At 42.0% G+C, this 26,689-nt stretch overlaps 2 protein-coding genes and 1 long non-coding RNA gene across 6 annotated transcripts in view; 2 read left to right on the top strand and 1 right to left on the bottom strand.

Annotated features, from left to right (window-relative positions):
- LOC142380692 (uncharacterized) overlaps positions 1-3,496 on the top strand; it is a 30,410-nt gene extending 26,914 nt beyond the window's left edge. Inside the window, exon 6 of the long non-coding RNA XR_012769862.1 lies at positions 1,696-3,496. This is a non-coding gene — a long non-coding RNA (uncharacterized LOC142380692). The remainder of the gene's footprint in view (positions 1-1,695) is intronic.
- Positions 3,497-5,212: 1,716 nt separating this feature from the next.
- ctnnb1 (catenin (cadherin-associated protein), beta 1) lies at positions 5,213-18,855 on the top strand. 3 transcript variants are annotated; one of them, XM_075465033.1, is made up of 17 exons: positions 5,213-5,379; positions 11,979-12,029; positions 12,525-12,752; positions 12,860-13,113; positions 13,224-13,462; positions 13,735-13,936; positions 14,045-14,189; positions 14,297-14,400; positions 14,615-14,749; positions 14,948-15,151; positions 15,413-15,571; positions 15,833-15,952; positions 16,137-16,287; positions 16,469-16,590; positions 16,692-16,752; positions 17,479-17,729; positions 18,030-18,855. In XM_075465033.1, exons 2-16 carry the CDS (start codon positions 12,017-12,019, stop codon positions 17,691-17,693), a joined length of 2,352 nt encoding a protein of 783 aa, XP_075321148.1. In that variant the 5' UTR covers positions 5,213-5,379; positions 11,979-12,016; the 3' UTR covers positions 17,694-17,729; positions 18,030-18,855. The 3 variants fall into 3 exon arrangements, with proteins under 3 accessions (XP_075321148.1, XP_075321147.1, XP_075321149.1); XM_075465032.1 differs by having other exon boundaries at positions 14,588-14,749; XM_075465034.1 differs by lacking the exon at positions 17,479-17,729 and having other exon boundaries at positions 14,588-14,749.
- Positions 18,856-19,946: 1,091 nt separating this feature from the next.
- The window catches only part of ulk4 (unc-51 like kinase 4), an 85,303-nt gene continuing 78,560 nt past the window's right edge, over positions 19,947-26,689 (bottom strand). For both annotated transcript variants that reach the window (XM_075466588.1, XM_075466589.1), the window contains exons 36-37: positions 24,654-24,742; positions 19,947-20,205 (exon numbers count right to left, since the gene is read on the bottom strand). In XM_075466588.1, the coding sequence (XP_075322703.1) occupies positions 20,145-20,205; positions 24,654-24,742 (150 nt within the window). In that variant the 3' untranslated portion in view covers positions 19,947-20,144. The remainder of the gene's footprint in view (positions 20,206-24,653; positions 24,743-26,689) is intronic.

Here is a 26,689-nt window from a genome sequence, read left to right as displayed (position 1 = left end):
TAACCTTAAAACATTGCATGTCCCTTTAGGTAAAAAAAAACAACTAAAAAAAATCCCATTGGAATGCACCAAAATAAAACATTTGGCAAACTAAATAAAACTACACATAATAAATACATATATGTTTACACGAACACTCTTTTTTTTACCTACTCATATTATTTAGAGATCAAATTGTATTTGGAGCCACAGTGGATGCATACCAATAAACGTTTCTCACACTCTCTTAAAAAGAAAGAATAAGTTTGGTTTGTCGTGCTGAAAGATATTTTCCACCAGACAGAAGGCCATAAGCCACAGCCTTCCTGACTAGACTGTCCAAAACTAACATTCTTTCTATGTGGCCTTGTCAATCATGCTTTCCTGACCTGCTGCTGCTACCGTCGCTATATGTGTGTGTGTGTGTCCCTGTGTGTGAGGGCGTATTTGTTTTGTCTGCCCCTATCTGTAGCTTTGAGCTGCCCCTTTCTTTCACAGCGAGAGAAAGAAACCACACCCCTCAGGCCTGAGCTAGTCTATGCGTATGTGGCGGTTTGCTCTCCAGGGATTTGAGGATTTCTCTTGGAGTCTTTGCTCCACACTAAAAACTACTGCACACCAAATACTTATAGTCATACATTGTGTACACAGGTGGTTCTCCAAAAGATATGATAAAAACATAGAGACATGTGTGGACACGGAGACCCATTTGGGCTCATGTAGTGTTATATTTGTTCGAGACTTTTCTACTCCCAGCACAATCAAACCACTAAGAATCTTATAGGAAACATATCAAATATATAAACACACAGCAGATATTTCCGTATAATCACTGACACAGATACAAGCGTGTCCACACGCACATGTAAACACAGCGTAGGCTTTGGCCAATAAGAACGGAGCTTGAATGTGACCTGCTTTTCTCTTGTGAATAGAGACCCCAGAGAGACCAAAACCCACCTGTTTTCATGAGTGTGTGCGTTATTTGTGTTAAAAAATACTCCATCATGTCCTCTGCTTATTGAGAGCTAAGGACACATGTCCCACATATGTACATGCAGTTTCCTCACCATCATGTTTTACACCTGATGACTGCACTGCTGGTTGTGTTAGCAGTTAATGGTGCGCACAGTATGGTTTGATAGCATTTTCAGGTATTTCTTAAAAATGTTTGCCATGCTTTTGTACGCTAAAATTCTGTTTTGAAAACTGTCAGACACACGTGGAATGCTGTGTTAGGGACTGTTTTTTTTTTTTACTCACCACAGATGGCGACTTTTTAAAGTATTTAACACTGACGATGTTCTGATTGGACGATGTTGTCAGACTGGTTCAGTAGAGAATTATAAAAGCTGAAATCTTTTTCTCCATCCTCTGAACACATTTATGCCATCAACTGATTATTTTCTAAGTGAATGGACCAGAGATTATCAGTAAAGATGCACAATATCTCAGTCAGTAAATACCATACAATACTGCACTGTAACAATAATAATAATACAAATAGTACTACTACTAATACTAACAATAATAATATTAATAATGATTATGATAATAATAATAGGCTTGGTAAAAAAGGAAGCATTTTATTCTATAAAGACTGATTTACATCTAGACAGTTGCATTTATTTTTATGTGTGTGTGTATGTGTGTTTGTGCTTTAGAAAAACTGTCTCTTGATGTCCATACCAATGAGCATGTATTGATGAATTTCAGGTGTACATGTTTCTCATGCTGCCTGGGTGGAATGTGAAATGGCTTCTCCACCTTGAAGAGCAAGTGCTGTGGGGGCTTCCTGAAGTGGTGCAGCAGCGCAGGGTCATTGGAGAGCCACAGCCTGTTTGGGAACAGAGAAATCTGTGTTATTTCAACACAGCCAGCTGGATGAAGGGCCCTTCCACAGGCATTACGGATTAATCTGTGGCAGAATCTCACCAGGATCAACCAAAATGGGATATTTAACCTCACGTGTCCTAGCCCTCTTGTGATAAGCCAGGACTGAATATGACCCACATTGGGACTACATTCTAAATGTATTACCTGACTCCTAATAAAAATATCTTTATAATGATACTAAATACAATGTACAAATCCATGATGTTAAATTCTAAGGAAGGTATCACTAAATCCAGATGTTGATGGGCTTCTGTCCAGCTTCTTCAGGGCTTCTTTATTAATCATTTTAATCTTATGTGTTTCTCTCCCTCAACGACTCAGTGTCTTATTCAGCTGGTTTTAAAAAGTGACCTTTGGCACTATGCAGAAATGTTTATTCCACACTTTCCTACTAGCTTTACACACAAACACAGATTCCCAACTGAAAGCTCCCACATCTGCCTTCACTTATTAGAAATGGTTTGTTAGCAGGCTGTGTAGAACTATCTTCCTGCTCAGTTTAGCAGAAGAAAGCATGATTGACAAGTCTAAATTTAACAAGCAGAAAGGACCAGTATAAAGTCTATACACTATGATGTGGATTAAATACATTCTTTGTCAACTCAGTAATTCAGTAAAAAAAATTAGATTTTTTTGTTTGTTTGTTTGTTTGTTTGTTTGTTTTGTATCAGGCACAAATTAAGCATAAAAAATGACGCTACGATACAGGACTTCAACAGAAATTGAATGCAAAGACAGTGTGCTTGATTCAGACTGTCGTAGACATCACAGATTAGACTTCAGAAGGATTTCATAGAAAGTAAATAAGATTTTTTTACTCTGACCTTTTAATCCAGACTCACAGCAGGATGAACTGTGACAATCTGGTTGTGATTAAAACGTGATGGTAGCTAAAGCCTGACTGTGCAGTGTCACACTCTCTCCTAAATCACTATCAGCTTTTCAACATTATATATTCCCTGGAATCCTTTTGTAAATACAGACATTTGTGTGACAGAAGTAGCTAAATAAAGTTGAGTTGACATAGTTTCATAAGACAAAAGTGTACAAAAAGGCTCATGGAAAGACACTGAAAAATAAATCATGCTCTCCACTCACACGTGCTTCTTTGACTTTAGTGTTACACCTCCAAATTTGACTTCAACTTGTTTAGTTGAGACATAATCACAATATCCAGCAATAACAACTATGCATCCTTTGAAAAGCTCTGTTTACTGTAGATTGGGTAAACTATATTTCACCACTACAAAGGCAGGTGTGTCTTTTTATGAAGGAGTTCCTTTACAACAGCGTATCTGTATGCAGATGAAGGCTTTAATATGCGTTTGCCATCTAACACAAACATGATTATGTCAGACACTGCATGTACCACTCTCTGTGTTCAAAGAGCTTTAGTGATAATATGTTTTAATGTAATTTATCAAAGATTCCTATTTCTAACATCTGCACCCACAAACACGTTCTTTACTGTTTGATACTATGAATATATAATGATGAAGTTGGAGGTTAACCTTGGAAGAGGACATGCAGATCAACAAGCGTCTGATCACCATCCTGTCACCTTACAAACGATTACAAAATCTCTTTACTGATATATGTTTTTGGACTATAATTAAAAATATCTACCACACTGAATGCTATGCCTTCCTGTTTTCCTAAAGTTACTCACTGTGAGTTGATTTCGTACCTGTTTGGTTGCATGAGCACGCTCTTGTGAAATCACGTGTCTCCTGAGAACTCGAGCCATTTGATTTCAAACTTCGTGGCTCTATGTTTATCTGATTGACAGCAGTAATTCTCACTGTGGTTTGAAAGCCATTCAAAAAAATATGAATCACTCTCAGTTACTGTAATCGTTGCAATCTCGTGACACGGGGTGGAGTCATTTTAGGTGATGTGCTCACGAAATATGTAGCTGTGATGATTTGATTCCCGTCTAACTTGAAACTCCTGCAGCTGCTGGAGCTTGGTCATTCCACCTATAGACTCAAAGGTTAAGAAAGTAGCCTGTAGGCAAATGAGAAGAAATGATGTTTGTTTACTAATGACATCACCACTAGTTGAATTAATCTAAATTGTAAAGACACATTATCTGCTCTACACCTTTTAGTACACAAAAAATAAGGGATCAAAAACTGGCTAGAGGCTCCTTCATCGTAGTTAATACTGAGCCAATAGAAAAATATCTGAAAATGAAAAGCTGTGATCTCAGAAAAAAGAGGAGATCACACTATTGACTTAAAGAGCCTCGGCTTTGCTCATAGATCATTTATAATTTTAATGGTTGAATCTGCTTTATGATGAAGACAGCAAAATACGTCTTATCCAAGTCTTCAATATTTTGAAGATATAATCCTGTTAGCAATAGAAACCTCTTTTGATTAGGTAAGTCTGCAGAAATACTAATTTCTTAACTCGGATTTCCCCACACAATGAAATGGTGGTAATTAATCAAAGTTTTTATCTGATTCCTTCACAAGTGAGATTGTACAATTCAGAGACACAACCATGTCTATCTCAGTTATCATCAACTCTCAGGAATGACTGACAATCACTCACAAGGTGAGAACTGATGCAGAAGTAATCAAGAGAGGTGATCCGACCTGCTGAATAACTTGCTGTGTTGCTTGCAGGCATAAAAACACAGCATCACAGTTTTATATGTCCAAAGGAGCAAGTGTTTGTGAGTAAAACAAAAAGACCAACTCCTGAGTGCCACTGACATTTGACAATTAATTAACTACTTGTGACTGAAACAGAAAAATATACCAGTTTTATCTATTGAAATGTTTATACCAACTCTACTGGCTATGATCTCACTATTAATAGAGGAGTAGAAAAAGGTTATATAGGAACTCACGTAGTGCTCACACTGAGCCACTGAAGTGATTTTCAGTCACTGTTCCTTTCCAACTCTGACTAATTTGTGAGGTTATTTTTGTGTTCCATTTCTCACAAGTGTGAAGAAGCCTTAGTGTAGAGTTAGAGGTGTAATTTTGCATAGGTGAGAGAAGTAATCCATGTTTTCCAGTCCAAGATAACTCTGTGGAAAGGAGTCGGGTTTCCTTTTTTTTAGTGTCGGAACTTCATTCCATTGTATATTCATACGCCAGTCGTACCCACAGATTACGCTTTACTTTACTTTGTTAGATTAACAGTTTCTCACAAAAAATTGATTGCCATTGTATTGAGAGATAAATATTTATTAAAACACATCGTATTGGCACTAATTAAAAAAAGATATGTGATTTTAGTTTCTATTTGATTAAAGTGCACGACAGGATATAGAACGGCATAGGGTGTTGTCCGGTCTATATAAATGCGCCGCCATCTTACATTTCATACTTTCTGCGGTTCCGGCTGCCTCTGTACCGACTCTCCGTGGAGGGAGTGGATGAGGGTTCCCCGCTGACGCTCGTCTACGCATTTTCCTTGAGTTTTTCCATTTCCAGGTGGCTTTTACTCTCAAGGACCCAAGTGGACGGACTTGCTGTGTTGACAAGGGTAGGCTTAAACATTCAAACTATCGGCTTTAGTCCATTTCTTCATCTTTACTTGCCCCGCTCTGTCTGAATGCCAGCGGGAATGGAGACGATTGTTGTGTGCGGGCTGGCCGGGGATGCTGCTGCCGCAGCTAGCGAGTCAGCTGCTTTCACGGCAGATATTTGGGATATGCCAGCCACCGCCTAATGGAAACCTAGCCTTTTACAGAAGATTCTCTCTGACATGTTAACAGAGGGTTTGGTATTGTCCATTATGAACTATTTTCCATAATATTTAGATTAATCCTGTGGATTCCGTTGCCTCACAGTTTATTCGGAAACGGATAACTGGATTTGCAGCAGACGCCGATGTTATGTCCAAGTTCGTTTTTAATTGTTGCCGTCGGCAAATGTTAGCCCAGCTATTAGCCAACTTATTGTTGGCCGCATTCCTTATTTCTGACTCATGTTTGGGCGACTTGGCTTTCGCCTTTTTGGTCGTCTGCTTTTACAGCTGTTTAAGCTTAACAAACGCCACACGAGGGGGGCGGGGATGTGCGCAGGTGAAGCTCATTGCAGTTCACCTTCAAGTTATATGTTAATTTTTTTTCTGGCAAGCGCCAGTAAACATTGGTCGGGTAGCTAAATTGGTTAAATTGACGCCACCGTTTCGTCGGAAGCTCCGTTGGAACTTTATGTGGCCGTGGCCGGTTAGAAACGTAAACGTTCAATCGTGACATAATGGCACCAAACTTTAATGGTTTACATTTGAGTTGACTCCAACTCGTAGGCCCGTGAGTGTTTTCCACTCGTCCTTTTAAACAAAGACCGACAAATTCCTCCCTGCCGAAGTGCTTTGGGAGGAAGACGAGGAGGAGCCAGAGTGTGAAATTCGAGTCGGTGGTGTTGGGGCAAGAAAGTCAGGGGCAGCCAGCAGCTGTGGAGAAGAGGCGGGGCAGCACGCTTTTTGTTTGGGTGAGCGTTTGGTCCGTTTTTATTAAGTCTTACATTAAGTATACAATTCTTCCTATGGTCCCTTTGCACAGCCATAAATTCATTGGTTGGACTGTTGGAGAGGCACATGCGACACGCGACTCAAAGTTGGATACCTCGTGGCTTTTTGGCTTCTTCCCAATACACACAAGTGGTACGGCGACAGCGTCCGTGCTCCCTTCGTTTCACGGGGGTCCGTGACTTTTTCTTGTGCCTTTTTTTTTCAATTGTTTTCGCGGAAGCCTCATCACAAAAACTGGATCATTTTGAACTGTGCCCGGACAAATGGGTCCAGTTTCCTAACCACGCGACTGGTTTCGCATGTCCCGTTTTTCCACATTCCAGAGATCGCTGGGAAAAAAGCGTTTCGCATCCCGTGTTTTGAACTTGGTCCAAATAATTTCGCTAATTCGTCCTCCGTCAGTCCTCCAGTGAAATCCCCGACCAAACTGCACAGCGCAACAAAAAACTACAGAAAAAAACAACAAGCAGCGCTATCTCGTCAGCGTATTTCTTTTTTTCTGACGATGCAGACAAAAAATTTTGAGACGGAAACGTGGGTGTTGGTTGCATCCGAGGCAGTAAGTGGTATGCTGAGACGATCCACTTATAGGAAAACTGCTACCGTGAACCTTTGCATTAGTCCAACCCAACACCGTCGTTTTTCTCCCCTTTAAAATAAATCAATAAATGAATAAAATAAAAAAATCTTAGTGAACTCCACATTAAAGATGTAATGACTGTTACTGTTGTGAGGCAGACTTGGATTCCCAAGCATGAGTCGCAGTGAGATATTAATTCGGGTATTTGTTCTGATTTGGAGAGAAAAAAAATCTGGTTTTCTTACTCCCAGCCCTTTAAAGTCTTAGTATATGGGCTGGACTTTTATTATATGTTATAAAACGGGAGAAAAGTCACCTTCGCGCGAGCCCCGTGAGTGCTTTACCTGTCCCTCCACAGGAATCCCGACGTTCTGCTGTGGAGGAACAGAGCAAAGCCCTGCAGGCTGCAGGCATCGGGTTCATTGTGTTGTTGGCAGCAGGCAGCGAGTGCTGCTGACCCTGCACATTATGCGGCTAAGCCTGTGGCAGCCTCTGTCTCTGCTTGTGCGGATAATACAGCTTGTTTGGGTCATTTACTCATCTGGACGTATTGACTCCTTGTGTTTTTCACAAGAGAGTAAATGGACTGTGCTCCAGTTTAAATGGATTCTGCTCATTTGTAGTCCTGTGCTCAAAACGCATCTCTTTAACTCAAACGGTGCATAATTTCCCCCTCGAAAGTAATTGTCTGTACCTTCTTTTTAAAGGATGCTGTAGTGTCTGCAGGCCAAGGCCAGAAATGCAATTTGAAGGAGGGAGTGCGTGTCAGATGGACAAAAATTTTTACTCTAATCTGAACACGAGGCTCACCTGAACTCAGCCCGGGGGTGTTGAGTTCCAGTGAGGAATAGATGGCTGTGATGGGTTTGTTAAAATGAGGAATGACACAGAAAAGTTGAGTTTAGTTAATGAATTATTATTTTATTTTGTGTGTTAGTGTTTTGCTTAAAGTAATCTGAGAGACCTATCTTTTTCACTCCTGCTTTTTTTTTTTTTTGACATTTATTTGACATGTTAAACATTAAAGGTATCACAGTTGATGTATACTAACCAACTGGATGATACACCCTTTTGTCATTGGCCACAGGCAAAGCCTTTCTTTATCCCCATTTAATGGTTTCATGCTGTGTAACAAAAAAAACAAAACAGCAGAACTACATCCAACTTTGAAACACAAACAGTTGAGCTGTAATGCCTTAAAAGTGAGCTGTTTTATGTGCCAGTAATGTACCGTTTCTCTGTTTGAACAATACGTTGCACATACTGCATTCAGGACAGTGCCAGAGGGACACTGTTCCCAGTTATCCACCTCTGCACTGGAGCTGTATGCCCTGTTATTTGAGTGCTGATCTGTAGTTAAACTTCAGTGAGCTTTGAAGTGAGGCTATGTGCATGCACGCATATCCTCTCTATCTACATTCAAATGTCTGATATGCTTGATAGTTTTATCCAAGCATACCTAAAGATGATTATTATTTTTTTTTTTCCTTTGTTTTTCTGCACAGGACAGACATCTTACTCCGGGGGCTTGTGTGTTAGTCAGTAGGCATCTGGTTTCAATTACATGGCTTTTAACTGCATACGGCACAACTCTTATTGGATTTTGCATTTGGCTTCAAAGTAACCTATCGTTCAGATTTTTGTGGCTGGGCTGCTGGCTCCGTCTTAGAACTCTTACAGTAACAACTTTGCATTTTAAGCTGCCGTTATTCTATCTCAGTTGGAGGCCAGACTTTGCTTGCTCGCTCATAAAAAGGAGTTTTTCCAGGTCAGATGTAAAGAACCACTTTACCACCAGTGTGAATCATAAATGGCTCCACTGTGTTCTTTGATTGTATGTTTGATTTGTATCCAGGCCTGTGCGGGACATGTGGCTTCCATTAAGACTGGGCTAGGTTATATGAGGCTAAGAGCCTGCAGTGCTGGGAGGATGGCGTGTGAACAGCAAATTTAAGTTGGTACATTTGTGGTTAGAAGCGACTGTCTCTGAAAAATGATTCAGAATTGTGTTTGAATCACACAGCTGAGGTAAGGTGGTGTGGGTGTTGCAGTAAGGAAGTCATTCAGAGCTGTGGTTTAGCTGTCCTTGGATGTATTTGCATACTGGCAGTGATTTAACAGAAACTCCTTCCATCCACAAGCACTCACACTATCCTGATTTTTACCATTCAGCCCCTAACTGCTTTGTCTGTGTATGGAGGCCTTTGTCTTTGTGCTCTCCAGCTTGCAGTAGAGGGTTTTAGAAGCAGGGTGATTTATATCCATTTCCCATAAGAAAATAAATTAGAACAAAGTGACCAAATTACACATTGAGCCTTTGAAGTGGTTTTATTAAATCAAGGTGTTAACATAAGGTCCTCAGTGTATAGTACCATCTCCAGACATTTAAACACGGATGCATTTGATCTTAAGCAGAGACCTCATGATGACTAAGAGGGACCCTCTAATCAGCCCACATTCAGCACACCAAAAGACATATTCCTGAAGCAGAACATAATAACAGCTCTGGTAGCGAGTTCTGTTTTGGTTGGATTGCTTTAGGACTTTGGTCTAACATCAGGGTGACTACAGGCTCAGTAAACTCATGCCAAACTTCCCCAGCCACACCTTTTTGTCAGAAGAGAAAAGAACACAGTAATGGTGAACAAACTCCAGTATTTTATTCTATGAAAGGACAGAGCAAGATGCTGTGTTTTTGGTTCACTTTAGTATTCAGAGGCAAACTGCAAGATTCACCTCTCACTGGATTTCCGAGATTCAGAATATGGAAATGCATTGTTTGTTCAGTGTGTGAAACAAAAGCTAGCTCTAACTAATGTTCACCTTGGACATTGCTGTGTCACTGGACATGAATTAATCTGAGTTGCTCCATGGTTCCTCTATTCGTTCTGTATTATCACTGAAATCTTCAGTAATTTCTGATCACTTGGAAAGTCTTTGCCCATGCAAAGTGACCTGAACCGTTTTGACTTTCTTCCTCGAACACAAACTTTAATATTGCTCGAGCACCTATTGTGTTGAATCAAAATTCACTGCAGGAAGTGGCAGCTGGTTTATTTGTTGTTTGATTCTGGTAATGATGAAATTATTAACATTGAAATACAATAAGACCACAAAACAAAAAAGTAGTAAATTGAAGCCTGGAGCTCCCTTTGAGAGGGAGTTCTATTTTTCTCTTTGATGGCTGTGAAAGATCTCCTTGCCATCTGAGTTGAGTCCTTTTGATCACTTGACCTCTGACACCAAACCACCTGCACTTCCACTGGCAGAAGTAGGACAAGTGGGTACCCAGAGGTGTGCAACAGGCAGCTGGGGGAAAATGCTGCATTAAGGTCAAGGTTCTGAAGAGGGGGGGTCCTGCACTTTGCCTACATGCCTGCCTTATGCAAGCTGTATGGCTGGCCGATTGATCTTGCGGTGTTACAGATTTAGCATTTTTGCAGCACTACTGGTACTAGACCATGTTTTTAAAAATGTGCTCTTTGATATAATAAACATCTGGCCTTGTGGTCATGCCTTGATCTCTTGGTTTTCCTTGCTACAGCTTTCAAACAAAGTCAGCATATTGGCTCGTGTGTTAGTTTATTAATCTGTTCTCTTCCCGTACCCTAGCTGTGAAGTTCATATTTGAAACTAAATCCATTTGGACCCATTCTTCCACATTTTCAGGCTGGAGATGAGCAGTTGTTGGGGAGTTAAACACTTATTAACTGTGGTTTAAGTGATATTTAATCTTCACTTGGTTCACTATTGGTGTGTTTCTTTGAGACTTCCCAACAGTAATCTCAGCACCTCCAGTGGTGCAAATTCCTCTTATTCACAAGTTTACATCTTGTCTTTTTTTCAGTTTTTGGACACATCGGAGCAGTGAAGCCTCTCCCAGCTGTTAACTTACTCTTGTGCAATTTGGCCAGCAAGGAAAACCCAGCACGCTGTGCATTAGTGTAATGTTGTAAATGCACAAATGTTTAGGCTTCAGTGTTTTTTTGCATGATGTTTGACAGTTGGGTTATTTTCAGGATCCTCTTTGTTGAGCAGTATTATTCAGTTCAGATCAGGCGTGCATTGGTTTTGATTGTATTGAAGATTTATTTAAAACCGAAAGGATATTAAAAAAAAAAAAAAAATCCCTGTTCAATATTAAGAACATTACCTTGGTGAATTCACATTTCTTGCCAGTGTTGGAGCAGATGCTTGATGAGAAATGTAACACAAGGTGGAAACTTAAGTCATGGCTACCGTCTATAATCTTAATCACTATGATTCCTTTTTTTGGTCTCCCTTATGGTTCAGCATGTCCTAACTTGTGTATTGTGACTGAATGAGATTTTGCTTCCATTTTCTTCCAGTTAATTTTCGCAATAACCGCAGATGCACTTTTTAAAAGCTCTCACTGAAGGATTTCTCCCTCCACAAATGCACAGCCTCCTTTTTTCTCAGTTCGGCAAAGATCTTTGAAGGGGTTCTTCCCATTTCCCCTTTTTTGTGTCATAACATTTATCTTTCAGTATAAATTGAAAATGCTGCTTTTTCACTCTGGCTTGTTTTTCTAAATTAATCGCGTCTTGCTTGCTCTACCTCTCCTGCCATTTGCCAGTGTTTACTCTCCTGCAGTGTGGTTTCAGCTTCAAAGCCAGTGCAAGAATGTGTTGCCCTCCTTCCTCCCCCTGCCTCCTCTCTCCACCCAGTGCTCCACTTCCCCTGTCCTTCCTCACTTAAATAGTTGGTAGCTGCTAGACTTAATGGTGGCTTTTGTGTGAGAGCTGCGACTGTTTGCATATCTGTCTGAAACGGGAAGAGGAAACCAAAGTATGGGAGGAGGCAGTAAGGGAAAGAAAACACTGGAAAATCACTTGTCTTGCTAATACCTCCATTAATTTATCCTTTTTCCCTGCATTTCATTTGATCTTTATGTGTGTTGAGTATGAAATGACCTATGTTTCACTGGTAGTGAGCAGGGTAGATGGAGTGATACATGAAATGCTACTGACATGGTTTGACTTTATTTTTGTCTTTGTTTCCCCAGATCAGGAAGCTGTGTTGGCTGTGGTTTGAGAAAGGAACATGGCTTCCCAAGGTGAGCTAATGAGCTTCAGACATGCACTCACTTGTGCATTTTACTCAATTTGTGCACAGATTGAGTAGTTTGCAGTGTATTAAACTTATGAGCAGTCCAAACTTATCTTCTCTTGCTGTAGATTTGTGTTCTTATAAAAACACGGTAAATTACTTATTGATTTCAATTTGAAACTTTTCATTGGTGAATCCCAGCTTACTGAGGTATGAAAGCCCTGGAAAATAATAGCACAGGAGGCAGGTCAGAAATCCATTTAGATCTGTGGATTCAAACCACTGCTTATGCAGCTGGTACCGTCTGGTGTCAACTTACATTGTTGCCACACATGATGTTGTAGTCGTTGTTTTTCATTGTTACAATCTTATAGTATCGTTTGAAATTAATTCTGCGCAGTGCTTTTGACATTTCATAGCCAACTTTTAAACACGTCTGAAGTTGGCTTTATTGAGCACGCCCCCACCCACCCATATTCATGAATATTACTTCTATTTTCAGCTGATCTGATGGAACTCGACATGGCTATGGAGCCAGACCGTAAGGCAGCAGTCAGTCACTGGCAGCAACAGTCCTACCTTGATTCTGGCATCCATTCAGGGGCCACCACAACTGCTCCTTCTCTCAGTGGTAAGGGCAACCCTGAGGAAGAGGATGTCGATAACAACCAGGTCTTGTACGAGTGGGAGCAGGGCTTCAACCAGAACTTCTCCCAGGACCAAGTACAGGGTAAGTTTGATCACTCTTCACCCCTTTTTTCCCTCCTCTTTTAAGCAAGATTGCAAGGTGAATGTTGCACAGTAGACATAAAAAAGTTTTTCTCTTGTCTTTTGTAGACCTGGATGGTCAGTATGCCATGACTCGTGCTCAGCGGGTGCGTGCAGCAATGTTCCCAGAGACTCTAGAGGAGGGCATGCAGATCCCCTCCACACAATATGATGCTGCAAACCCAACTAATGTCCAGAGACTGGCAGAACCATCACAGATGCTCAAACATGCTGTGGTCAATCTGATCAACTATCAAGACGATGCAGAGCTCGCAACCAGAGCCATACCAGAACTCACCAAACTACTCAATGACGAGGACCAGGTCATTTTCTATACTAATTATGAATCAGAATTCTCACTCGGATCATTTTGTTTTCTTCTGCTTTGTAACATATTTCCCCCCCCCCCCCCCCCCCCCACCTGCCTACTCAGGTCGTAGTTAACAAAGCATCAGTGATGGTTCACCAGCTATCAAAGAAAGAAGCCTCTCGCCACGCCATCATGCGCTCCCCCCAGATGGTGTCTGCAATCGTCAGGACCATGCAGAACACAAATGATGTGGAGACGGCTCGCTGCACTGCGGGAACACTGCACAACCTCTCCCATCACAGGGAGGGACTGCTGGCTATTTTCAAGTCTGGAGGAATACCAGCTTTAGTTAAAATGCTTGGGTATGTACGGGGAGGGTTCTCTGGGGATCACAATTACTTGGTGTACTGTAGCTCATCAGCAAAGCTAGACAGCAGGCAGTGCAGTGTTTTTATGGACAAAAATCTCCACACCAGGTTTTTTTTATTTATTTTTTTTGGCCAAAGCCTGATGTGTTCACTATCAGGATTTTTAAGCAAACAGATCCCATCATTCATGAAAGGGGAATAATTGTAATTAGCGTTTTAGGCACCAAAGGCAGATGTTTTTGATCAACCAGTCCTGTCCTCTGCAGTTCACCAGTGGACTCTGTCCTGTTCTACGCCATCACCACCCTCCACAACCTACTCTTGCACCAGGAAGGAGCCAAGATGGCTGTTCGTTTAGCAGGCGGTCTGCAGAAAATGGTGGCTCTGCTCAACAAAACCAATGTCAAGTTCCTGGCAATCACCACTGACTGTCTCCAGATACTGGCTTATGGAAACCAGGAAAGCAAGGTGAGCGGTCAGAGGGTAATACTTTGTTGATAACATTTAGGTTGTTGTACGGGCCCCTTATATATTTGGACAAAACCATCTATCCTTGTGTGTTTTCTGTTTGTATAGTTGATTATTCTGGCCAGTGGTGGCCCCCAAGCTCTGGTCAACATTATGAGGACATACACCTACGAGAAGCTGTTGTGGACCACAAGCCGTGTTCTTAAAGTTCTGTCAGTGTGCTCCAGTAACAAACCTGCCATTGTTGAAGCAGGTACGTTTCCTCAACATTGTCAGTAGTACGAGTCAATACATAATTGTTCCATGTTTTTACTTCAATGCGTGTTAAACACAAACCATCACAATCAACACTGTGTCCAGGAGGTATGCAGGCCCTGGGACTGCACCTGACAGACCCCAGCCAGAGACTGGTCCAGAACTGTCTTTGGACTCTCAGGAACTTATCAGATGCTGCCACCAAACAGGTGATGATAACTGCACTTTGAGGTTTTGTTTTTCAAAGACTGAAGGAATTATTGAAACTTTCTGAATTCCACATTCAATAGTTAGTTTCCAACAGTCATTTTTCAGCAGAGGCAGAAGATGAAGAAGTTTCTATTTTTGAGTTGATCTTCATCTTTGTATCTTGCATTCATGGGGCTGTTGGTGCAGCATACAAACCTTCTAACTTCTCTCCAGGAGGGAATGGAAGGTCTGCTAGGAACTCTGGTGCAGCTGCTCGGTAGTGACGACATTAATGTGGTGACCTGTGCTGCTGGGATCCTGTCCAATCTGACCTGTAACAACTACAAGAATAAAATGATGGTCTGCCAGGTGAGAGCACACACCCACAGTTGGTGCATAATCCCAGGTGAAATTTGATTGCCATCATTTATGTAATCCTAACTTTTATGCAAAGGTTTGTTGTTGTTTTCAATCTGATATGTCTCCTTTTTAGATCTAGAGTGAATGCTATCCATCCGAGAGCTCTGATGGATGTATTTATCTGTCATGCCATTTGTTCCAATCCAGGTTGGAGGTATTGAGGCATTAGTTCGCACGGTGCTTCGGGCTGGAGACAGAGAAGACATCACCGAACCAGCTATTTGTGCCCTGCGTCACCTCACGTCTCGACACCAGGATGCTGAGATGGCACAGAACGCTGTCAGACTGCACTATGGCCTGCCTGTGGTTGTCAAATTACTGCATCCGCCTTCACACTGGCCGCTCATCAAGGTACACACCCACATATCTGTGCAGTTCATTTCTACAGAAATGAGCTTTAGTACATCTTATTCCTGTCCCGAGAAACAAAACAGTCCCGAATAACAAACTGTCAAATGAAAAACATTACTTGAAACATGGCTTTTTACTGCCTTTTTAAATACTAATATGTTGAAAAATGTAATATTTAAATGTGATTCTTGAATAGCTGGGATTTTATGTTGGTCAGTTGAAAACGTGTTCTATTGACACATTGCTGTGCTCCACTGTCAGGCTACAGTTGGTCTGATCCGCAACCTGGCTCTGTGCCCTGCAAACCACGCCCCTCTGAGGGAGCAGGGAGCCATCCCCAGACTGGTCCAGCTGCTGGTCAGAGCACACCAAGACACACAGAGACGCACCAGCATGGGAGGCACGCAGCAGCAGTTTGTGGTAAGAGCACTCACACATTCCAAGGACTTAAGTGATTTCACACCACTGTAGTAAACTGTCTGTGCTGCAGTGTAGCTGCAGTCCCCACACAGCAGACTTCAGTTCCAAATTAAGGTTCGCCTACAACACCTTCCATAGTTAATGAAGAGATCAAAAGCATTACCCACTCTGCTCAGTTTTAGAGGACTATAGCAGACCAATATAATATGTGGAGAAGTAGAAAGGTGAGTAGATCCACTGTAACCGATGAAATGTTTACAGGAGGGAGTTCGTATGGAGGAGATTGTGGAGGGCTGCACAGGAGCGCTTCATATCCTGGCCAGAGATGTCCACAACAGAATAGTCATCAGAGGACTCAACACTATTCCACTCTTTGTGCAGGTAAGTGTTGAGCAGTGTCACTCTGCTCAATTTCCATGCACTGGATTACAAGGCATTTAAATATGTCCAAAAATTCAACTTGTTTTTATTATAAAATGTCTGCTTTGACAGTACTCGAGGTAGTGTCACTTTTATGTAAAAGCTGTTTATTTTACCATGAGGTGCTGGGTGTTTTTGTGTGCAGCTGTTGTATTCACCCATTGAGAACATCCAGCGTGTAGCAGCAGGTGTCCTGTGTGAGCTGGCTCAGGATAAAGAGGCTGCTGAGGCCATCGAGGCCGAGGGAGCCACTGCCCCACTTACAGAACTATTGCACAGCCGCAATGAAGGAGTTGGTACGTACACAAAGTTCCAGCAATTCACATAATGACTTTTTTAGTTTGCAGATGTTGACCAGATTCAGTCCAGCTGTACAAAGTGGTTATGATGGATAAAACTGTGCTACTTACAAATGAGTTTTTGTAGAAGTTCCTACATTGATTGTCAAAAATGTTGTCAATCCTTCCTCTTCTTTAGCAACGTATGCAGCAGCAGTTTTGTTCCGTATGTCCGAGGACAAACCCCAAGACTACAAGAAACGCCTCTCTGTAGAACTCACCAGTTCACTCTTCAGGACCGAACCAATGGCTTGGAACGAGGTATGAAGCATTCAAGATCAGTCGTTAAAGTAAATGTCAGTTATCAACGACGTGCAGAAGTGTCGCCACCCTCCTCACCCTATGTGTGTTTCGCTCTGCAGACTGGAGACTTGGGTTTGGACATCGGAGCACAGGGAGAGCCTCTGGGATACAGACAGGAAGGTAAATCACCTCCTCAGCTTTGTGTGGATGGAACATTTCCTTCTAAACAAGGCACAGAGTAGTTCCGCCAACAAACATTTCAGCCCAGTTGTCCGAGTCAGTCTGTTTTCCACTGACAAATTTCTAACCTCTGTGGCACCCTTGAAATGAGCAAAATATTGCTAGTCTGAGCCCCCGTCTCTGTATCATTACTGCTGTAGGATTAACAGTTAAAAAAGAGGATAAACAAGCAACTGGAGAGGGTGAAGGTCAGTAAAGAAGACAACAGGGCAACCCCAGCAGCTCCAAGAAGTAAAATGCTGCCGCTGTCAGTTGTCACACAGTCCCAAGTGTAACAACATTATGGTCTGCGTGTACTGATCAGTAAGTCAGGGGCAAGCTGGCTGTTATTTTGCTCTGCTCTCATTCCTCCAGCACTAACAGCTTGAACTGGCTCTGTCCCACACGAACGAAAACTGACCTGATGTTAGTGAATGTATTGAACACCCTGATTACTCAAACCCAACACAGTGAACAGAATCATGAATTTAGCTGAATCCCAACTCCCAACAGCAGTAGTGTGGGCGGAGCCCTTTCTGCTGTAGGACGGTGTGCTGATGGTGTGTTGCTGTGCAGTTTTACATCTGAATGATCGTACTACTGTGTGCCGGTGTGGTTTGTTAACATGCTTCTAACAACTGCTCTGCTTCCCCTGCCTCTCCTCCATCCACTCCCTGCTTCCCCCAGACCCAAGTTACCGTTCCTTCCATTCGGGGGGTTACGGAGCCGACTCTATGGGTCTGGAGCCCATGATGGACCATGATCTGGGTGGAGGCCACCACCCTGGCCAGGACTATCCCCCTGTAGAAGGGCTGCCTGACCTGGGACATGCCCAGGAACTGATAGAGGGCCTGCCTCCTGGAGACTCAAACCAACTGGCCTGGTTTGATACCGACCTGTAAATACCAAGACCAACATTACACTACACTTTCTACTAGGTAAGATTGACATCTCATGTCACCCTGTAGCTTTCTATCAGCTGCAGTCAATGGTAGCAACTTCATAGCAAAGATTTAACATGGACGCACAGATGAGAGGATTCTGCATAAGGTGGCTAAGGAGGGAGAAGAGAGGGTTTGCTCACTATGGCTGTTGCATGTTCAGACTGCTCTCAAAGCTGTGTGATGTGGTGTGTGTTAAGTTACTTGGTGTTTGATCTCTGTGTGTGGTCCTTTTAGCAACATCAGTGCTGTCTCCTTCCTTTTTCTCCCCCACTCATTTCTCTCCTCCCTTTGCAGCTGTATCATGTGATCTGGATGAACCTGCATTGTGATTCGCCCATATGGAGGAGGTGGGGTTTCAGAAAGTGCCTGAAGATGACTCAACAACAGCAAGCAGAGTTTCCTGTCTGTGGGAACTCCATTGGGACAAAGTAGATATTAGTGCGGTTCGGTTCTGGTCTGTCAGCCTGATGGGGGGCTGACTTCAAAAACCTGACATGAAACACACAGATTTTGATCTAAATGATCGATTTTTCAAATACCCTTTTATGCATTTTGTTCATTTTTACTCAGTTTGTTTTACTTTTTTATTCTGTTTTCTTCAAGTCTGTAATGGTACAAACTGAATCTAGCTTGCTTTTTTTTTTTTTCCATTTTTCTGCATTATGATACTCATCTCTTGTTTTTTGCAGTCCCTTGTATTTTAAGTCTCTGATAGTGTTGAGTTTTTTTTTCTTTTTTTCTTTTTTCTTTTTTTTTTTTAGTGGTGATGCTCCATCCAAGTAAAGAATCAGATCACATTTTAAATGGTGTCCAAACACTAAAGTTAATCAGTTGAACTGTATTCTGATGATCAAGTGTAACATTGTGTAGCTTTTGTATAAAACATGAATTGGAAATCATGGTCCAAATATCGAGCTATTTTCTTGCTTTAATGGAGGACACTGATGTGTCTCTGCTGTTCCAAAGGGGGTTTAGCTGACCAAGCTGGGTGGGAGTGTCTGAAAGGACAGGGGTGGAGAAGTGCTCCTATTGGTCTGCTGTTACTAAGGGGTGAGGTAGTGAGAGGCGCTGGTTGCTGTAGCCTGCTGTGTTCTGAAACAATAAAATGGACTGTCATTTCTCCTGGACTTCTGTCTCATTTCAAATTTACACAGCATTAAAATAAAAAAACTCATGGGGGAAATGTTCCGGTTTGTGATGGTGGTTTACAATTGGAACAAAGTTAAAATGGCCAGTGTCATAGCTGCAGTTTAAATTGTTTGTGTGTATATGTATATTTATTAGGATAAGGAGCAGTCCTGAATTACAACTAAAGCTCGGTGTAGGCATTCACACTGCGTATGGTGGGGGGGGTTACTGCTTGGAACATGTAACACAGGTAAGACTGTCAGTTAATGACAGCTGTATAGCAAGGTGAGAATAAAGGATCTGCCAAGTGTGAAATTGAGTGTCGACGTGTACTTTTGCAGGATTCCAGCACTACGCTTTTCCTTGTGAGAAATTGAGTCGAACAGTTTCAACGTGGACACTGACGGCTGTGTTTGCAGCAGCTTTTGTCCGATGAGTAGGACGGGCTTAAACTGGGATATTGAGTGCAGAACTAAATGCTTCCCATCGGAGGACATTGCATTGGGGACTTCTCCAAATTTAAATGCTTTTACCTAATGCAGAATGCTACAATCCAGACAGTACTGTTTTTTTTTTTTTTTTTTTTTTTTGTACCCTGCAGATAGTTTTGACATGTTGCAGGAAATGCACATGTGTATCAATGGCTCTTTACCACTCAGGGCCAGGCGCTCGGCTTTAGGTTTACTGGGGCCCAAAAACAAACTTTGGTGAAGTCGTTCGTTACATTTCTGCTTTTCATGTTCAAACAAGTGACTGCTGTGAAGTCATGAACTAATATTAAACCTGGCCGGAGCACTTACAGACTCAGAGGTCAACTCTGTGACAGTTTGAATTGATGCTCATGTAATCCTGGATGGACTTGTGCTGTCAAATTATTGAGGTGACACAACAATATTCTTAGATTCTGTAAAAGTATGATTTACTATCATCTCAAAGCGTTATAGGAGAACTTCAGTGTTGCTGAAACTTTTTGAATAATCAAATTTATTCTATGAATGAAAATGAACACAAACTACACACTTAATTTACTTCATATCCACTTCATTTTCAAATAAAGTGTTTATTGAACAATAGGCCTGCAAAATAAATACCTTGTTTCCACTTTTTGATGAAAACAACTGAAGGCACAAAATGTAGCATTAAGATTCTTTAAAGAGGAAAAAGAAAAAAGATTCCATTTGAAACGTAAGCAATATTATCAAACAAATCTGTTTTTTTTCAGTTTCTGTAGTAAAAAGTTATAAAACGTTAGACCGTCAGGTTGAGTGAAGGTTTGAGCTTTTAGGATCTAGAGATCTCTTGAAGGATTTCTGCAGTCAGTGCAATCACGTCGATGTTACACCTGGATGAAGGAAAGAAACAAGTTATTTATTATATGATCACAATGTTGAGTTTTATTTAAAGTTACATCCATGAATCTCTAAATATTTCAATTTAGCACTGAGGCTTGCACATGAGCAACTCTAAATGCTGTGGATGTTTGGGTATCAAGTCTCCACCCTGAGCTCTTTTTGATGCCCCTCAAACGATTCCTGAGCAGAGTAAAAGCAGGATGCATTCTCCTGCTGACTGAAGTCGCTGCCATCAGCGAACACAGTTAATACGAAGTGTTCTTTTTCTATGCTTAAATGGCTGCTCGTATCTAAGTGCATGCCAGGGCTTGGGGGTTTCCCACTGCAACATAGGTCACAGCATCACACACGTTCTCCGCTGCCCTGCCTTCTTCTTCTTCCTCACCCGACTGCCATCTTTTCCCTGGGTACAATACACACACACCTGGTCACCCACAAACTTAATTAAATTAACTAAAGCTTCCGTCTTTCATTACTCAGCTCAGTCCCATACACAGCACGCTGTGATGCACCCTTCACTTCTTTCTGCTTCAAGTGGCTTTCAGGAGCTCCTCCGCAGTTTGTGTGATGGCAGCTCCGATTAGGTTTCGGACCACACACACCAGACTTGGCCTGCATCGATGAGCCTTAGTGCCCATTACCCTTTTGTTGGGAGACACTAATCACTGTGCACACCCCTCAAGAGCTGACATTGAGGCAATCTTCTAACGCTCTTGTCTAAACATCAAAATCTGACCTTAGTTCTAATCACTTGCCCATTTTCCTGGCCTCAAACACATCAACCTGAAAAATGGAATTGCTTTTTGTCTTGTTTGCTTGCTGCATCCTATAACATATCCCACCATTTGAAAACTGGAATTTTACCACATCTACCTTAGCTGTTGGAGGTTTCAATGTTATGGCTTTCTGAAATAATTTGTTCAGACTATCCATACTCTTCCTCTCGTCTCCCTCCTTACTCCTACTCTTCCTCCCAGGTGTCTCAAGGGCAGACCGACAGCCAGGCCCAAAGAGGCTCATCCACACCTCTTGGTTAGTTAACACCCACGTACTTAACCAAATTAAGACAGCTCCCAGAGGCCTCAGAAACCCTTGAAAGTGTTTGGATTCAGAAAACATAAATTGGGTCCATAAAGTGTTCGGTTAATCATCAAATCTGCACTGTCACAGCACCAAACTGACACTCGCAGCTGCATAGAAGACAGCAGAGAATAGCATGCAGCACCCACATTTCTTTTAAAGTTACTAAAGCCCATCAGATACTCAGCAGATCTTCTGTTTTTTATCCTTATTTTTTTACATTCTACAGAAAAGGGAAATTTGAAATTTGGATTTATTTAGAAATGATATAAAGTCACGTTAAAAAAGAAATTACAACTTGTTTCGGTTCTAAATTTGTACGTTTCAGGACATCAAAAAATAATAATCTGGTTCTTACCAGTTCTTAAAATGAGGTAACTACAACCAACAAATGACATACAGTGTTACACAGTGTCATCCTTTATTCAACCAAAACTAAGCCAATCCAAAAGTTTTGTGTTAACAGAACAACATTTGGTCTTTTGAACTGCTTTTGATGTTGGTGCAGATATTTGAGGCCCGTATTACTGATGGCTCTCACTGATTGAACACAGCAGTAAACCAGTATCATGTTCAGGGGCCTCAAGGCTTTTCTTCAGGAACTGGGACTATGAGTGAGGCCCCTCCCTCCACCCTCAGTCAGGCTTGAGGTTTTGAAAAGGCATTCCTCAGGTTGCCATGGTAAAGGATCAATGACATCATTTGGGTTAGGTTCTCTGCCCAGACCTCCACCCTCCCTCCCGGCACTTCTTCCCTCTCCTGCCTCTGCCCAAACTCCTCTCATCTTCTCAATTAAAACCTCACCCACCTCTTTCCGTCCCTTCTCCTTCTCTTCTGTCCTCATAACTCCTCTCATCTCCTGCCCTTTCTCCCTAAACCTCTGCTCCCCTCTTCCTACTGCTAAACCAGTGGGAGGGTGCCAGTCTCGGCCACTTCAAAAGCAAGAGCTGATCTGTGCTTTCATCTGTCGGGAGAGGGAAAGGGAGGGGGGAGTGAGGAGATGAGGGGAGTGAGGAAGAGAAGTGGGAGAGCAGTGGAGGGGAAGTCAGAAAATAAGGAAAAAGGACAGAAAATGGAGAAGAGGGGGGAGAAAGAGAAAGAAAAATGGGTGTAGAAGTGACAAAGGGGAAAAGAAATTAGGTGACCAAGGGAGAAAAGAGGGGAGAATAAGAGAGGCCTCTATAGCAGGGCAACAATACACCTTTATTATTGATCTGACAGGGTGTGTGTGTGTGTGTGTGATTGAGAGATTGTATGTAGAAGAGACTGAAAGCACCTATTTGTGTGTATTCACCTCGTGCCTGAGCCTGTGTGTCGGTGTTTGTGTTTGTTTGTGAGAGGTCGCTGGTCTCATGCATCAAAGGATCAAAGGAAGCGTGGTCGCTATAGTGAGAAAACCCTTCGGCTCAAAGAGGGAACAAACCTTCGGCCCACATACTAATAAAAGGCAGCCAGAAGCAGGGATACAGGTGTTCACATGGGAACACACACACACATCACATGTCACAGTTACTGACATGTAATATTCAGAATAGAGGTCTTGTTACGGTCCCTTTTATGACTCTGACGTCTGTCTTTTTACTCAGTTAAAAAAGCTGCAAATGGAATCCGTGAGCTCCAGTCCTCTTTTATTCTTTACAACTAATCACTATTTGTTTTGATAATCAAATTATATTTGATGCTTTCCCTTAATATACTCAAAACAATCAAACTTTGAGTTCTTGGAGGGAAGCTTTGTTCTTAGAGCAAAGTGCACATCACATTTGTTGCCCGTGAAATCAGATGTCAAGAGATCCCCAAATATGTTTAGTTGTTAAAGATGAAAATACCGTCTCTCTGCTTTTTGTGAGTATTTAAGCTGACAGCTTGCCCCAGCATGGATCCTCTGAATTAACAAACACGTGCGAGATGCACAGACGTGTGCAGACATGCACGGAAATAATCAGATGAGACAAAGGGCTGGAGAAAACCTATTCAAATATGGAGAGGTTTATGACTGGCATCCTTTGAGGTGTGGTTTCACCACTGATATGGGCCTTACATGGTTTAACATATTGCATGCGCAAACATACAAACTAAAAACAGAGGAGACTTTACATCTGGAAATGCTAAAATAGTTTGCCACACCTTCGTAATTCTTTTTGCGGTTCATGTGTCCCAGTACACCTGAAGGAAGCGTGGCTTGGAGCAGAAGCTCCTGGCAGTGTGTGTAATGACACACTGATCTCAGGTGAGAGGCCAGACAAAGAGCATTTCACTAAAGTCAGTCACAGAGCTAACCCTCATAGGACGCATCCCACCAGAAGTTGGAAACTGGGGCAGGTTCTGATCCTGGGAGAGGAGCTGTTAGACTTGCTAGCAAGAACTTGTGCAAGAAATTGTCGAGAAACATGATAAAGTCAGGCTCCTCTCTATATGGATCACTGATTATGACATCGAATTACTGAAAGGTGCTGGTGTTTCTCTGGGTAAAAAGCACCAGATGGTACGGAGGTACCTCTGTGTTAAACTTTCCCCAGCAGTGCAACAATGTCACCTTCCAGTTGATGTGCTGAAAAGAGCTGGAAAACACCAATAGTGCAGCGGGAGCGAAATTATAAATCTTACGAAGGTTGTAGAAAGCCCCAAAGTCAGATTGACACTATAAGACTACGAGTGTCAGATTGTTATTCTGTGGACAAAAGGCAACAAGATTGTTTATTTTCTTCATGAATTTTGAAACCCTAGAGGGGTTCACACTATAACTGATTAGCATTAGGGGGTCAAATACTACAAAATTTCCCATTTAACCCCCAACTCGTTTGACAGTTCTTTATCTGTCATCTAATTGTTGTATTCCTCCTCTGGGTTTCCTGTTCTTGTGCCACGGTCAAAAACCCAAGATATTTGGTTGGATTCTTGGACGTATCCACGAGCCAAAGAAATAACAGCAAATTAATGTGGATTTTAAGCAGATTTGGGCCATTTCTCTGCAACCTCCTAAATGTACCTTACTCATATAGGATCTGTGGTTTCTGTGGATTCAAACAGACCCGAGTCCCGAGTTGGGCTCAAACAGAAGGATGAAGCTAAAAGTGGAGCTGCTGTGTTGAAAGGAGCCAACGTGGTTTAGGCATCTCACCAGGATGCAATCTGGCTGCACCCAATGAGGTATCCCAGTCACAGCTGACTGGGGAGATACAATGAAGCTGACAAAGACTGGGATGGATTTATACTGTATATCCCTGCGAATGCCTTGGCATCAACCAGGATTGACTGTGGAAGTGAAAGTGGCAATGAATGGTACATCTGAGCTACTTTGCTCATACAGCTGGCTTCACTAACCAAACATAAACATGCATCATCAGAAAAGGTGTACCTCTTGGATGTAGTCATATCCTGCAGTAGACTCATTAGCTCCGCCCCTTCAGGACATTCTAACCAATCAGATCTGTCTGTAGTGTTTATCTGAAAAAAGAGAAAGAGGAACACTGAGTGAGAAAGAGTGAACTTACATTGACAACAGATAACTGTTATTATCATCAAACTTAATTAAGAGATGTTGACAAGGGTCTGGCACAGGTGGGGAATCCTAAACAGTGTGTCAGGGTAGTTTTGTAGTCTGGTGGTAAACTATGGTACAAAACGTGGAGATGGCACCCTATTAAAGGAAAAAAAAACTTCTGTGTCCCAATACCACAAAATGACTGTTTGCCAGCTAAATGTGCAAGTTTGCACTGTCAAACTTCAATAGATCAGATCACTTTGAAACTAGCAGTTGCTCTGGTACAGTTCAAAACTGCTAAAATACACAATACACACTCCCCCTGTTACTGACATCAGTACTTTTTTTTCTCATATTTCTGCACGGAAAATAGTCAGAACTGTGCTGCTCTGTGAACTTATTCTATGATTCTGCTGCTCAACATGCAGGCTTGTCTGAATATCAGTATCCCCTTCAATCCTTCACTGACTTCCCTGCCCACATCTTTTGTTTCCTCTCTGTCATCCCTTCTTTTTTTAAAGCCATCTTGACACGTCTCTCCACACTGTGACATCTCGGCTTCTCACCCACACAGGAACACCTGGTCCACAGATGTGTGTGTGTTTTGGTTCACAATAAAGTTTATGGCAGAACAAACACAGTTCAGTAAATAATAAAGAAAACATGTTTACACGTCTTTTTAAGCGGTGTACATGTGTGTGTGTGTGTTTGAGTGGATTTGTGAGCACATATGCATGTGCAGGTGTGCCTTTGTGCTCGAGTCCATGGTGAACGTGTTTTGTCTGATCTCTGGTGACATCATCACCTCCGTCTCTGTGGCGACATGGTATGGTTGTTGCTAAGAAACGGGGTTAGGACAAGACAAAGATGCTCCCCTCACTCCCTTACCTTTCTCACAAGCACGCACACACATTTTTGCCTTCCCCAGCAGGATTGGGGGACAGCTGTGCACGCCTGCCAACCAAACAAACACAGACACACACCTACTTATCATCCCCTCTCCACCTCGTCTTCACCCTCTCCTACAAGCATGTGAATCAATATTCTGAACTCAAAGTCATACGTGAAGCACACAGTCAGACTGCAGAAGGCAGACAGACGTGCTGCCTCTCAGGGCTGTCATAACAGACACCGAGTTCAAACAAGTGACAATGTACCTGACAGCAGAGAAACAGAGATTTGTCAGAATAACATGTTGCATGAAAAACAGAACATTTGATCATGGCTGTCTACGTCAGAGATATTTCATTTGTTTTTATTGAAAACACTTCTAATAAAAAGAGAGTTCTGGTTGGTGTAAAGCTTCCAACCTGCATTAACTGTATGAGCACCATGTGAGGTCTACTCTCCCATGCTCTGTTTGCCTCACAGTCTATGAATGCAGCTTGGTTAGCTCATTTGATGTGAAGATAATCAGTAAACTTGGCACCAACAATGGTGCACAATGAGACAACATTACTCAATACTCTTTGACTCTTTCTTGACCACAAAAACACTCAAAACGACAGCAGCTGTGATACTTGGTTATATATGAATAAAATGTATTGATGAGATAATAAAATAAAACAAAACAATTGTCAAGCTGGATGCATTTAGGAACTAAAAGAAAAACTAAATACATAAATGTCTGAGCACGTAAAAGGTTACAATAATGGTACAAAACGTGCTGTGATATTTTGGAGTCTCTGTGCCTCCAGGGAAGAGGGAGAAGGAAGCTTCTGGACACAAATGGACAGGCCAGCATTAACATCAACACCATGCTGTAAAGCACATTTGCAGCCCTCATGTAGCAAGTGAAGGCAAGTTGCCCAAAATACTACAGACTATTAAACATAAAAAACTTTCTTTCTCCAACAGCTTATCACAAATCTTTTTCCATTTGTTGAGCATTCTAATTTGAGTCTTTTCAT

Source organism: Odontesthes bonariensis, chromosome 5 (assembly GCF_027942865.1).
Source record: "Odontesthes bonariensis isolate fOdoBon6 chromosome 5, fOdoBon6.hap1, whole genome shotgun sequence".
Lineage (NCBI taxonomy): Eukaryota > Metazoa > Chordata > Actinopteri > Atheriniformes > Atherinopsidae > Odontesthes > Odontesthes bonariensis.
Note: the sequence above shows the minus strand (reverse complement) of the source record. Positions and strands in the feature narration are given on the sequence as shown.

What these genes read in the sequence shown, in the direction of transcription:
- ctnnb1 (XM_075465032.1), top strand. An exon ending in CTCCCAGGACCAAGTACAGG is followed by an intron (nt 12,753 to 12,859) that starts GTAAGTTTGATC and finishes TGTCTTTTGTAG; the next exon opens with ACCTGGATGGTCAGTATGCC. An exon ending in GCTTTAGTTAAAATGCTTGG is followed by an intron (nt 13,463 to 13,734) that starts GTATGTACGGGG and finishes TGTCCTCTGCAG; the next exon opens with TTCACCAGTGGACTCTGTCC.